The sequence below is a fragment of the Halichondria panicea genome, chromosome 17 (assembly GCF_963675165.1).
Source record: "Halichondria panicea chromosome 17, odHalPani1.1, whole genome shotgun sequence".
Taxonomy (NCBI): domain Eukaryota; kingdom Metazoa; phylum Porifera; class Demospongiae; order Suberitida; family Halichondriidae; genus Halichondria; species Halichondria panicea.
The window spans coordinates 5,633,796-5,647,834 of record NC_087393.1 but is presented as its reverse complement, the minus strand read 5'-3'; the positions used below and the strand labels follow the sequence as shown (position 1 = coordinate 5,647,834).

The following is a 14,039-nucleotide window of genomic DNA, read 5'->3' as shown; positions in this document are numbered from 1 at the left end:
AGTGACTGAGGCTGAAATATAGATATGGCAGGGTAATGTGAAGCTATAATTATTCAGAGTTTAGACAGAGAGGTTGGAGTCCGCAATGGTGAGGTCCACGGAAGCAGCTAGATGGCCGTTGAAGGATGACTTTGAAGATCTGGCGCCTCTCAGACACATGATGGAGGACCTGAGTAGAGAGAAAGATATTCTACATCTTAGCCAGCCAATGGTGGTGCTGTATGGTTGCTTCCATTTGTCCGAGAGCATGCTGGCCAGGCGTTTGTAGAAGGCTCCAGCTGCTGGGCCAAGGCCACCTGTGGTAGCGAAGACCAAGGGGGTAAAAGAGGAGTGCTCCACTTCTCTTATACGACATTGTCATAAAATGCACAGCGCTTGCGCTACCCCTCCCCCGCACTTTGTTCCCAGACCGATTTATTTCTAAAATAACGCTATATCATCTGCTACTAGCCTCGATTCCAGGCCGATTAAAATACGGCCCTTGAATCGAGGCTAATCATCGCCTGTATATAGCTTGTTCCCAGGCCTTACTTTGTAGCAAGACAAAATGAGGCAGCAAAGAAAGAAATGGGCGTACAGTTAATGCACTCCCTGACTAGAGATAGACTGAATTTCTGTTAGAATGGCGTCTCAAGCAAGTGCTGACAGCAGGTCTAGGCCACAATGGCTCAAACGGAACAGGGTCACTACTGTGAAGTGTATCATAGGTGGGTTGGTGTACAGTTGCCCTATAGGTCTTGCAAATAATAGCTTGGCTATGTCATGCATTGTAATGATGTAGAGGGTGAGTATTTTTCGCGTTCAGCTAGCTAGGTCTGTAGCAATGGATATAGTGTTCACTCCCTGACTCGCACCAGTATAATTCAGTTATGATTTTGTAATTACTCACTCCACGCAAGTTCATCAGCCACTAAGGGGATGTTGGCGACCACTCTCGAGGCTCAGAAAGAAGAGAATGAAGTGTCTAAAGTATGTGTGAAATGAAGCTTCTTTAATAATTAATATTGAGGGCTCAAGTCATATTGGTGTATGTATAATTATAGTGTTTGCACAACATTTAACATGCAGTGGTTGTTATCTCCTTCCCTCCACTAGTCCTAACCCTATAATCCACGCAGACTGTCTCTGATGACTCAGACACAGACTCAGAGATGGACACTTACGACCAAACAACACATAGAAAAACAGAGGTGATTCAAAGTCAGCTGAATTCATGGTTGTATGGTGTTGCTTTTTGTTTGCCCTATTCCCTGCATATATCCAGCGTATTGAGTGCATGTGTATATATGCATGTAACATTATTATAGTGACACACTACATGCACGTGCATGGGCATGTAGCTGTAATTAGCTTATAGTGGAGTCCCTCATTGTCTGCATGCATGCACTTGTCCTAACCCTAACCCTATATGCATGATTGATGGGCACGTAGCTATAACTAGCTTATAGTGGAGTCCCTCATTGTCTGCATGCATTGCAAACCCACATTCCATCACATGCAAATAAGGATAATCTTATTAAATGCTCAATTGAGTAAAATTCATATTTACTTTGATAAGTTATACTCTTCAGTTTGGTTGTTATACTATATACTGACATACACTGTATATATATATATATACATACACTGTATATATAATTATACTTATCAAGTTTCTCTTCAACTTTTGCTATACCTGACTATAGAGTATATATACTTACTCTGTGCGGCTCAATCACTATAGCTGGTACCAAGGGCGTATGGAGAGAAGAGGGCATGCAACTCGCAATGTATATAATGCATGTGTATATACATCGAATTATTGATGAGTATAATAATTATTCTAGCCAACTGCCTTCCGCTTGTTGACGTTTGTGGCTAACTCTGCTGTCTTTACTGTACGTACCTCATGCTCAACAGATAAATAGCTAGCTAGCTGGTCATCCATGCATGTGATCAAGTAAGCTAGCTGGTCATCCATGCATGTGATCAAGTAAGCTAGCTGGTCATCCATGCATGTGATCAAGTAAGTGCCCGTGCAATAGTTTTTTAGCACACACCCCGCCCATTTGTAGATAGTTGCATGCCCTATTCTCTTTATACGCCCTTGCTGGTACATGTACAATCATGCACCATGCATCACACCATCTGCATGCAAGTATATGTACTAGATCCCACGAGTGGGTTCAATTCACTAGCAATAGTTTTAAGATCCCATGAGTGGGTTCAATTCGCTAGCAATAGTTTTAAGATCCCATGAGTGGGTTCAATTCGCTAGGAATAGTTTTAAGATCCCATGAGTGGGTTCAATTCGCTAGCAATAGTTTTAAGATCCCATGAGTGGGTTCAATTCGCTATAGCAATAGTTTTAAGATCCCATGAGTGGGTTCAATTCGCTAGCAATAGTTTTAAGATCCCATGAGTGCATGGGTTCAATTCGCTAGCAATAGTTTTAAGATCCCATGCATGAGTGGGTTCAATTCGCTAGCAATAGTTTTAAGAACCCATGCATGAGTGGGTTCAATTCGATAGCAATAGTTTTAAGAACCCATGCATGAGTGGGTTCAATTCGATAGCAATAGTTTTAAGAACCCATGCATGAGTGGGTTCAATTCGATAGCAATAGTTTTAAGATCCCATGCATGAGTGGGTTCAATTCGATAGCAATAGTTTTAAGATCCCATGCATGAGTGGGTTCAATTCGCTAGCAATAGTTTTAAGATCCCGTGAGTGGGTTCAATTCGCTAGCAATAGTTTTATGATCCCACGAGTGGGTTCAATTCGCTAGCAATAGTTTTAAGTGCATGCATGCAGTCATGTACACTTATGACAAATTGGAGTGTCATTGTTGTAATGGACTGAGCTACGTATGATATAATATGCATGAGTACATTACTCCCCTCTTGATCAGATTGCCAAGATGTGTCTGATAGCACAACGTACCATCATCAATATGAATGAAGACGATCAGAAGAAGAACGCTCTAATGGACTATGTCAGGAGGGTGAGCTATAGTGACTGATAATGACACTAATCCACGCTTCTACTGTGCATGCATGTAGGTGTTCCCAGTGTCTGGTAAATGGGATGAGCTGCTCACAGCAGCCAAGGCTGACAAAGCAAGTGTTGTTTTGCTTGATCATGTGTATGCTATTATGTGTCTCTTCCTTTTATACACATGCAGATCAGTGAATGGAAGGTCGTAGTGACTGGTGAGCTGAATGGACTGTTGTCACACACACACACACACACTTTATTGCAGTGTTTCCATACACTTATGTAGTATGTTCACTATATAATATACATGCAGTCTATACAATAATGGCTATCGTCATAATTAGTGTGTGTTTATGTACATGCAGTGTTGAAAGCAACAGGGCTACCAGCAAAAGATTTAAATGGTAAGTATCTGATATCACCCAGAATCCTGTAGCCCCAATTTCATTGCCAGCTCATTTCCTACTTGTTTACCACACCGCGATGCAGGCTTTAGTGATCCATACGTGAGGTTGGGTATAATCCGAGCAGAGAGCAGGAACAAGCAGTTGGTCAAGAAGCACAATCTCCCTGATTGGGACAGAGAAGGGTTGGTACTAGGCAAGATACACCACACCTCTGTCATCGAGAAAAACTTGGACCCAGAATGGAACGAGCAAAAGGAATTGTACGCCTACATAAAACATTCATGTAACATTATAATATTATATATACAGCATTCTATTGTCATAATTATTATGATATTAGACGTGCTTGATCATTGTGCGGGAAGGAGGGCGGGAATCAAGCCGACCTGTTAATGCAATAAATTATTAAGTAGGAGTCTGTTGGTCTGTTTGTTTGTCACAGGTATATCTACTCACCTGGATGCCACAGCGCTGTGTTTACAGCATAGATAGCCTTCACACAACAATATCTTGGTTTAAATAGTGGCAGATTTTGATGTTAAAGCTTCATTGTCGAGTGTTAGTTACATTAATTACAGTGACAGAAGTGATGATTATTGAGTGGGTGTTGCGCACGTTTCTCAGCTAATAATATAGCATATGGCATACATGGTAAAGTGGGTGGAGGGAATTCCACCTGCAGAACAAAACTGTACGTGTAGATATAGGCTTGATTCCCATCCCGGCTATGCAACCATCAAGGGAAGCAACGCATTATTCAATATGACATAGCAGGGTCTTATTTTTTCTCAGGAAATTTGAAAATGTGACTAGTGAGGTGCTGGTTCTAGAAGTGTGGTGAGTGTGTATATTGACTGGTCATGTATGGACAAGCGTATACTCTCCACACCACACACACACACCCACACCCACCCACACACACACCTACACCACACACACAGGGATAAGGGCAGTAAAGTTCCTATTGACGCGAGAAGTGGGAAGATCACAGAGTTCACTATCAAAGGATTTGAACGGTATATACGGACAGTCGTGACGCACATCCTGCAGTACCATCTCTTCCTCTACAGTTTCTTTCACAACATTGTGGTCAGTGATGATTACATTGGACGAGCTTTCCTACCTCTGTCAGATATCACACATAATGGGGGGGAGAAAATACTTAAATTGGAATCTCACTCGGGTCACCATGACGACAGAGGCATGCTACATGTACTGCTCAATATAGAGTCTGAACAAAGGAACCTCAGGGATCACGATGTGAGCAGTAGGTCACAATGTGAGCAGTGGGTGTCAGCTCTGCATTGTATGGAATTGCTAATAATGATGAGCATTGAGTACATGCTTCTACAGTATAGCCTTGAATATTTTACTGTAACAGTGCTTTTTGTGTTACATATGATTATACATACCCCACCCCCTAAAACCCGTCAGAGCACCGGCTGCTATTGAGGGCCTAGTGAATGCTTGCTTGATTTAACCCAATCCCCCCCCTAGAACCCCCTCTCGGAGTACTGGCTGCTATTGAGGGGCCTGGTGAATGCTTGCTTGATTTAACCCAATACCTCCCCCCTAGAACCCCTCTCTGAGCACCGGCTGCTATTGAGGGGCCTGGTGAATGCTTGCTTGATTTAACCCAATACCTCCCCCCTAGAACCCCCTCTCGGACCACCGGCTGCTATTGAGGGGCCTGGTGAATGCTGACAGTCGCTCAGAGAGTGGACGATACAAGAGGAACTGGGACGGTGTGCTCTCTACAGAGGCTGATGAGCTGCTCAAGAATCACAGCTTCATGATCTCCATGAGCGACCTGCAAAGATCAGCTATGTAAGCCACTCTTTGTGTGTGTGTGTATGTAACTATACTTTATGTGATTTATTTTGGGCCCATATTGTCCATTTTCTGAAGTGGGTGATTATTTCTGCCGGACCCCCATCGTGCACACACACAGTCAGGCCACTCTAGTTTCTGTTTGTGAGTGTGTGTGTATTTTTTCAAAACAATTAGTAGCTCTTTGATAGTACATACTACAATACTGTGTGCTTATAGATCAGTCATTTATTTCGGGCCCAAATTGTCCATTTTCTGAAAAAGATCATGGGCTCTATATAATTATGAGCTAGTGGGTATTTTTCCTATTTTCGGAGCTGTTCATTACAACTTATATCTCTTGGACAGTGCTACAATAATATTGTGTGCTTAGGTCAGCGATTTATTTTTGGGCCCATACTGTAAACGTATTTTGAAGTGGGTGATTTATTTCAGACCTTCCCATGCACACACACAGTCAGCTCAACGTTCTCATCCACTACCATCGTAGGTTTCAAGTCAGTATCAAGACATTTCTATTTCTACTGGTCACCATCCGGGATCAATACGACCTGAGTACAAAGGTCAACGCTCCAAGGATACAAGAGGTAGAGGCAGAGGAAGATATTGATGACAATGATGACACGAGTTCTGACCAGACGAATGCACAGGAGGAGTGGGTGAGAGCATGCCTGTTGTGGAACTGACAATGTGTGATCTAAGGGAGTGGGAAGGCACTGTTCAGTATACTCTTAGTGCTACTCCCTTCACACACCACACACACACACGCACGCACACATGCACACGCACACGCACACGCACACGCACACGCACACACACACACATGCACACACGCACACGCACACGCACACGCACACGCACACGCACACGCACACGCACACACACACACACACACACACACACACACACACACACACACACACACACAGGAGAAGGACCTTTGCTACGACCTGGTAGAGCTACTGGGTAACCTGATATTCATTCTCAAGTTCCACATCACAAACTTCAAACTCAACGATGTCAGCAATGGCTTGAGTAATGACGAAGATCACGAAACACAGGAGAGCATCAGAGGAAAACACTACCAAAAATGCACATTCACTACGTACATAAAGTACGTAATTTATAAAAATTACACTGGATGTCGTAGCATGCAGCCCCCTTGCAAAATGACAAACTTACCCTCACCCCCACACATTCCACACCACCACCACCACACACACAGAGTGGCGGAGGAGCTCTCTCGTATTGCCCCTCTGGTCCAGTGTCTTGCAGAGGATGATAAGACAGTGTCATGTCTGGTAGCCCTGGCTATTCCTCTAGCTGCTTCTGATTGGTTCATTGCTACCAAGCCAACCACAGAAGATGGTGTGCAAATGCAGGTGAGGGACACACGTTACAGTTGAAGTATTAGTCAATTATTCATCTCTGGGCTTGTATTATATGTGACTGCAGTGCAACTGTTCTTACCGGCCACAGAAAACACAGCTGTGATACATGCATGTAATGAAGGCCAGGCATCTAGGTTAGGGCTGCTTGTAGTATCCAGATCGTAGTGAGGGTTCTATTAGCCCTAGGGCTTGAGGGCTTCTAAGTCATATAGAAACTAAACAGTGTCTAAGAATTTTAGATCACAGCAACCATGCATGAGTGTCTAGATCGATCTGCTCCATAGCCATTGTTATCTAACCTTTGCTACATGATTATGTAAGTATTTTCTAAAGCGAAGTACATGATTGTCTAAGTATAAACATGATTTTCTAAGTTGGATAGAACACTTCCTCTAACCAATCAAATTGCACTATTTATGGCTATAACTGAACTAGCCTCGTTCCCAGGCCGATCCGTCTCCAATTGAACGCTAGGTCGACTCCTAGGTTCCAAGTAACAGTTTGTGTATATACCCTAATTAACAAAGGCCACCTCTGCATGTACAACAGTTTAAAATTAGTTCCCCTAAAATAAATTTTTTCTGTTAAAGGGTTTTCCCCACAGTATATACATGCATGCGTACCCTGTTGTTATTGTGTTGTGCAGTTGGCTAAGGATCTTGATGAGCTGTGCAGCTCCACTCATTACATGTGTGGTATTGCCTTGTGGAAAATAGCCCCTCTCTTCAAGAAGTAAGTTGTGCACAATCACCACTATAGCTATAGCTGAGTGTTGCAACTGATGTGCAGGGATAAGAGTGTGCTGGATATTGAGTACTTCTCCCACTTCTACTTGTCCATTGATGCCTTGGTGAGTCTGTGTCTGTGCATTACACTGCAACCAGTCAGCTTGTACTATACTGTCCTGAAATGGTGCACTGGTAATAATGTACATGAGAAAGGTTTCCTCTAGTCTCTGCTTGATCTCCTTTGGTCTCTCCACTGCTCTTATAGGGCAAAACTAGCTTTGTACTACCTCCCTCGTCCCGCCCGTAACTAACCGAGTAATATTTTATAATCTCTTGTAGCGTGTGTGTAGTGCATGTACTCTATTCCTGCAGCTCTCTGATTTCGTGAGAACTCGACTGGGACAGTTTGTAGCGGGGAATGATAAAGAACCTCCTGAGTACAGCACTATGGTGAAGGTGTACTCCTCCTATCGTTCTGTACGGAGCATTGTTGCTCTCGCAGTTCAACCAAACGTGGATTTGAAGTGAGAGTTGACATGCATGATCTACATGTATACTGCTAACATGCATGTAATCAGGCTATGTAAATTCACAGTACTTCTATATTATATACTACCTTACGTATTTACTGAATTTTTATTCCCATGCATCTCTTAGACTTGTGAATCCTGCCAAGATCTATTTGGCCTCTTACCATGATTGGTACAAACCTATTGTACCCATTCTCATTGAATCAGCTTCCAGTGATTGTAAGGAGAGAATCAAGAGAGCCATTGCTGACAGTCAACCAGTGCCGATAAGTGATGAGGTCAAATTGTCCTCTTCTGTTTGTGATTCGTCCGATATTTTGTTTATTTTGTTCCGAGTGAGGGATGATCTTAAATGGCCGGTCACTAGTGAGATGTTGAACTTCACCAAGCTCATAATGCAAGAGGTGACATCGTGTGCCCTGTTCTATGTCCAACACACCTCTGAGCAGATGAAGGACGAGTATGCCCTGGACGATCAAGAGGTGAGTGTATAGTATTATAATTATTAAAAAGCTGTATAGATTCTACAATTGCTCAAATATCAACTTTTGAACGGGCCATAATTTCTATACACTCAGATTATGTTACTCCCTCCAGCTGGGCGTGACCTTGAACGATATGTATCACATGAGCACTGTGTTTGACGAGTGGCCGGACATTATTCCACACCTCACTGAGGAGGAAACAAAAGACAAAACAAATGCTCAACACATTGAAGATATCAACGGTGTAATGAACGCATTCCACTCGACAGTTGCCATTGAATTATCACGCATCATTAAGAACATTGCTGACAAGGTGTGTACACTACAGTATTCTGTGCTCTCTGAAACTTTGTTTCTTAAACTCAATTGTTGTTTTTGTTTATCAACACAGGTTCGACCAGAGATAAAGAGAAATCTTCAAGAGCTGTTGAATGCAGAGCACATTGTCCTCCCCAGCAGCTACGACAATCTCAATGAATTGGGGGTACAGACTAGGAGATAATTATATGTAGTATTGTGTGCAATAGAACAGTCATGTGTATACACTTCTTCAGAGATGATTGTGTCTGATTGAATCAATTGTTCAATTTGCAGCCTATTTTGCCGCTAGTGAGCTACCTTGGTAACACTCTGACTGCCCTCTCTAACTACCTGGTCACTGATGTGCTCCTCTCGTAAGTACCCTGTACTCTACACCTCTCAATTGCTGAGTTTAAAGTTCAAGCTATGATTACATTGCGTCATATCCCTTCATTACACACATGATTATACAGTGTTTTAGGAGATATTTGGAAAGTTTCCATGGAGGCAATTTCCCTGTGCATTGAGTCTATCACAGCTGAGGAGAAACCCAATAGAGTGGGACTGCACGAGCGTCTCTATTACTCACTAATGATGCTCAAGCACTTCAACTATGATAAAGGACGTGGACTACCTTATAAGGATCTAGAGAATGAAGAGTACACTGTAAGTTATCTAAACTATAATTATACCGGATAATTTTTCGTTGGTGCACATTTTGTATGAACTACCCGATCAATTAAAATATTAATTTTCATATTCTAAATTAATATTTGTACAGCTCAGGATAGTGACGTAGAATTTATTGCAGTTGAATAATTTTGCAGCTTAATTTTTAGATGCTCTCAATACGAAAAATACGAAAATTTCACTATACAAAAATACGGTATACGGTAGGCTTTCACATAAAGTATTGGTATGAACATTTGAAGGGAGCTGAATGTATAATTATTATAGTGTATTTTGCATTTTTTTTTTATTGTAGCATCTTGTTCATGAATTGAACATTCTTCGAGCAGCAACTCAAAACTTGATTGTCCAGTTCTTGTCTGCCGTGGGTGACTTACAGTCGACACAAGTCAGCGGGAAATTGGGGACGATATTCGTGAGCACGACTTACCTTCGAGATAGTGGCTCAGTTTCATTGGAGATGATTCAAGCAGTTGACTTACAATCAGATTCAAGAGTCTCTCAAAGTACGATTGACTGTGTGTTATCAACTAAATTTAATGTTTGAACCTGCACCTGTATTATTCATTACCCTGTATACACATGCCTCAGAGCATCTCCTTAATATCTGTCTGTACTATAAATAAATAATAGATGTAATAGATATACTGTCATGTAAACCACAACTCATATCCTACCCTCACCACTACTATATATACAGACTGTGCTTGCTTCCTGACCTTCAACCCAGTTATAGAGGTCAGCCTGGCACCAGAATGGCTCTTCCCAGGACTACTGAGCAAGAAAACACGTACAATCAGAAACAACAACAGCCCCGCAATCAACGAAACATTTAACTTGTGAGTTTAATTTCTGTTTGCTCCCTCTCTTTAATTGCCATACATGCATGCGCTACTTGGTAATAAAAAGTTCATACAGAATATTGAGTTTGTTCTCTCCCTACAGTCCAATGGCAGAATATCTCTTGGCTCAAGATGGACCTTCTATTATCTTCAAAGTCTACAACCAGAGCTACGGGAAGCACTACATTGGAATAGGCATCATCCCTTTGAAGCAAATACCCGTACAAACTTCAGCATCAGAGGATTTTGGAACGTTGGTACCGACTGAACCCACGGATGAGTCTAAGATACCAACACAAAGTAAACCAGAGAGTGACACCCAAACTTCAGTGCCAGCTAAAGCTGAAACTTCCGACCTCCCTAGTGATTCTACACCACCTAGTGATTATCATGATGGTGAGGCCAGTAGTAAAGGGCAACAAAGAGAGAAAGAGAAGAACAAATCCGTGCTCCTATTTGTTTGGCAAGCTGATGACAATGACTTGGTGTTCAATGAGTTAAAGAAAAGGGCAAAGTTGAAAAACTCGGTAGCAGTTCAGTTTCTGAAGAGACATGCAGTCAATTTTAAGACTTGATATTTAGCTATAACTGATTTTATACATGTTTTGATCCATTTTTATGAATAATTATCTTGTGACTTCCACAATTATTTTAAAAACTCAAACACAGTTATTATTGATAAAGTCTATGAAATTGCACAATTTTATTTTGCAAATATATCACATCATAAAAACATAACTCAATGACTATAATTATCACATGAACTGTTTGTACACAGATAGTGTGAATATATCACACTATCCCTCAACCTTTATAGTAATAGCTTTTAGTTATTTAACTAGATCTATACAGCATCAGTTCTACAGCTCGAGCCACTTGAAACAGAAACAGGTTGTGAAGAGTTTTCCTTTTGCAATTGAGTAGATAATATTGTGTAGTTTTTCTCTTCATTGTTGTCCCAGTACTCCATTCCATTGACCTGGTAGGCCACAGCTAGTTCAAAACACACTCCACCAGCAGTGTCCTTGCAAACTGAGTCAGAGTCAATGGTGAATGTGAACCAGTCGTGAGAGAACCCCTCAGAACTGTCATCATAGCTCGCCACTGTGTCTTGGTATGAGGCCCAGTTGTTGTCTGTCCACCGTATGAAGATATTCTTGTGATACGCTAGATTGGTCACCATTACTGTTCCACTCAGTTTGGAATCTGCTGTTAGTCTCAATTCCACCAGTTGGACATCACTTGTTGTGTCGACAGGCCACAGCTTTGGTTGGCTTGAGTCACAGAATCCTTCATCTGTTGCCACTAGTGGAACTTCTTCTTTTGATGGCTGGTCATCAGAGCTGAGGGAAGTGAGAGAAGGGGATCTTGTTAGAGGTAGCTCTTCTGGTGATTCTTGTTCCGCAAAGTTAAAATCGCTGAAGGTTGATTGCAGAGAAGTGAGAGAAGGCACTCTAGTTAGAGGCTCTTGTAGGGAAGTGATGGAGGGTGCACGAATGAGCTCCTCCCCCACATCTATCTGGCTCAAATGCTGGGGGACAATGCGTGGGTAGAGACTGCTGCCATTGCGTCGCCGTCTCTTCTCCTGCATCAAGGAGATCTTGTTCCTCAGCTTCCTCTTCAGAGTCTTCAGAATATTCATTGTAGTGTAGATTTGTGATCTGTAGACAATTGGAACTCTTGTTTTGCAACAAGTAACTTTGGCGCATGTAAAAATAATAAGCGTAGTCACTACGGCAACATATATAGCATCACATGACACAATTACGCCGATCATTTTTGAGCTAACGGTGCATGCGCTATTCTCGTAGCCTGAGATACAGGAGTCTCATCAGTGCAGTGCAGTAGAAAGCAACCAGTGAGAGGGGGAGGCAGCTGCTGGAGCTAGTTAGTCGTCTCTGTAGTATAGTATACTAGATTCAATATGAAGATGCACATAATCAAGTTCATGAAACGTCTGATAAAGAATAAACGTCCAGGACGACACTTCTTCAGCAAAAAGACACATAAAAAGTGCAAGAAAAATCCAGACCTGCAATCAGATGAGGAAATCAACAGCTCATGTGCTCCAATCAACTATGATGCTGCAGGTGAAGTACGAATCACTCAAGTATATCATGAAAGTGATGAGGAGGTGACTGTGTCTAGTGTTGCTTCCAGCATGTCCACAGTAATGATCTTGCCTGCTCCTGAAATCTTAACGACTGTCAAACTAGTAAAGTTTCGACTTTCTAATGATTCCAAACTGAGTGGAACAGTAATGGTGGCCAATCTAGCGTATCACAAGAATATCTTCATACGATGGACAGACAACAACTGGGCCTCATACCAGGACACAATGGCGAGCTATGATGACAGCTCTGAGGGGTTCTCTCACGACTGGTTCAAATTCACCATTGACTCTGACTCAGTTTGCAAGGACACTGATGGTGGAGTGTGTTTTGAACTAGCTGTGGCCTACCAGGTCAATGGAATGGAGTTCTGGGACAACAATGAAGAGAAAAACTACACAATATTATCTACTCAACAGGTATAACTGTTTCACACAGCTGTAGTAATTTAGTTTGAGTAAAGTTTATGCTGTACTAGCTAATTGAAGTTAATCGAAGGATAGTGTGATATATTCACACTGACTATGTACAAACAGTTCATGTGATAATTATAGTCATTGAGTTATGTTTTTATGATGTGATAATTTATATTTGCAAAATAAAGATTGTGTATACAATTTCAATGAAAAATAATTATAATGGTATTGAACCAGAAATGAGAGAATCTATGAGAGTACATAGTTCAGAGTCTTGTAGTTCCACCAGCTCATCTGCACCGCTAGTTGTTTGTTTGTTAAGTTCTTGGACAATGTTGCTAGTGTCCATTGCATCTGTGTCAGTGGTGGTGGGGCCCAAAGTAGCGAGCAGACTCTCACTTTGATGAATGGTGGCCATCGACTCTCTAACAGATTCAGAGAATTCCTTAAGTTTCATACGAGCTTGTTCAGTGGACCTGCATTGACAATAAACACAATCAGTGTACAATCAAGTGTCTATAGTAACTGCATAGCTATAGTGGAAGTACCTTTGTACTTGAGTGATCACTTCGTCTCGTTGTTTCTTCTGACGCTCCAGGATAACCTTCAGTGTCTCTCGTGCCTGTCATGTTGAGTGTGTGTAAGATTAAAATGATAAGCATTACAAGCATTACCTGATGTGGCCTAAACTCGTTGATAAGGTGATGCATATTGATGAACAGATCAGTTAGATCTTTGATCTTCTGGCTCCTCTGCAAAAAAAACCCAGTGTTTGTAATCACTGCAACAATCTGTGATACACGACTTACAGTAGGAGATGCTGGGTTGTCAATTAGGATGTCCAAGAGCTCCAAAAAGCAGATTGAAATAGATCGATTGAGCTTCTTCAACTCAGCTTTCTTATCTATGAATGCGAATTCAGAACGACAATAATATGGATTAATAACGTACCATGTTTCTCAGGATAAACCTTGGGGATACCTTGGGAATCAAGTGATCGTATCAGTGGATCCTGGGTCTAATCAGATAAACCATAATAATAACAGATTAGCTATACTGTATAATAATATAGCCTGATGGGACGTATGCGCGTACTCAACATACATCAAAAGGAGCTCCAAATGATGTGTATTGTCCCTTGGCAGGTGTGGGAGGTGGAGGGGCTCGGCCTGACTGGATATTATCATCAGTGTACAGTTTATAGAACAGACTAGGAGGGTCAGGGAACGGAGAGACTCCTTGCTCTTCTGGGGCTGTCATTTCTTTTTCAAATATTACTTTTGCAGAATTGATGGTTCAAAGTTCAATCGGAATTCTAGTAATTAGAATCGTC

The 14,039-nt window shown here is 41.8% G+C and overlaps 4 protein-coding genes across 5 annotated transcripts; 2 read left to right on the top strand and 2 right to left on the bottom strand.

Moving 5' to 3' along the window:
• Positions 1-521: 521 nt before the first annotated feature.
• Positions 522-10,908, top strand: LOC135351534 (protein unc-13 homolog D-like). Of its 2 annotated transcripts, none has more exons than XM_064550552.1 (25): positions 522-969; positions 1,119-1,190; positions 2,891-2,983; positions 3,042-3,098; positions 3,164-3,191; positions 3,342-3,380; positions 3,466-3,643; positions 4,176-4,220; positions 4,325-4,399; positions 4,454-4,643; positions 5,038-5,210; positions 5,704-5,872; positions 6,143-6,327; positions 6,439-6,595; positions 7,251-7,336; positions 7,394-7,454; positions 7,705-7,856; positions 7,990-8,344; positions 8,460-8,660; positions 8,739-8,831; positions 8,942-9,021; positions 9,121-9,313; positions 9,633-9,843; positions 10,038-10,176; positions 10,283-10,908. In XM_064550552.1, the coding sequence occupies exons 1-25, from the start codon at positions 919-921 to the stop codon at positions 10,752-10,754; spliced, it is 3,555 nt and encodes a 1,184-aa protein (XP_064406622.1). In that variant the 5' UTR covers positions 522-918; the 3' UTR covers positions 10,755-10,908. The 2 variants fall into 2 exon arrangements, with proteins under 2 accessions (XP_064406622.1, XP_064406621.1); XM_064550551.1 differs by having other exon boundaries at positions 5,671-5,872.
• Positions 10,868-11,911, bottom strand: LOC135351565 (protein phosphatase 1 regulatory subunit 3B-like). Its single transcript, XM_064550608.1, has one exon. It carries the CDS (start codon positions 11,819-11,821, stop codon positions 11,024-11,026), a length of 798 nt encoding a protein of 265 aa, XP_064406678.1. The 5' UTR covers positions 11,822-11,911; the 3' UTR covers positions 10,868-11,023.
• A 192-nt stretch (positions 11,912-12,103) lies between these two features.
• Positions 12,104-12,715, top strand: LOC135351435 (glycogen-binding subunit 76A-like). The gene has a single exon (XM_064550422.1). The coding sequence runs from the start codon at positions 12,104-12,106 to the stop codon at positions 12,713-12,715; it is 612 nt and encodes a 203-aa protein (XP_064406492.1).
• A 123-nt stretch (positions 12,716-12,838) lies between these two features.
• Positions 12,839-13,994, bottom strand: LOC135351567 (mediator of RNA polymerase II transcription subunit 7-like). The gene is made up of 6 exons (XM_064550611.1): positions 13,811-13,994; positions 13,658-13,724; positions 13,516-13,610; positions 13,381-13,458; positions 13,255-13,328; positions 12,839-13,182 (listed from the first exon to the last, which is right to left on the bottom strand). The coding sequence occupies exons 1-6, from the start codon at positions 13,964-13,966 to the stop codon at positions 12,924-12,926; spliced, it is 729 nt and encodes a 242-aa protein (XP_064406681.1). The 5' UTR covers positions 13,967-13,994; the 3' UTR covers positions 12,839-12,923.
• Positions 13,995-14,039: the final 45 nt, after the last annotated feature.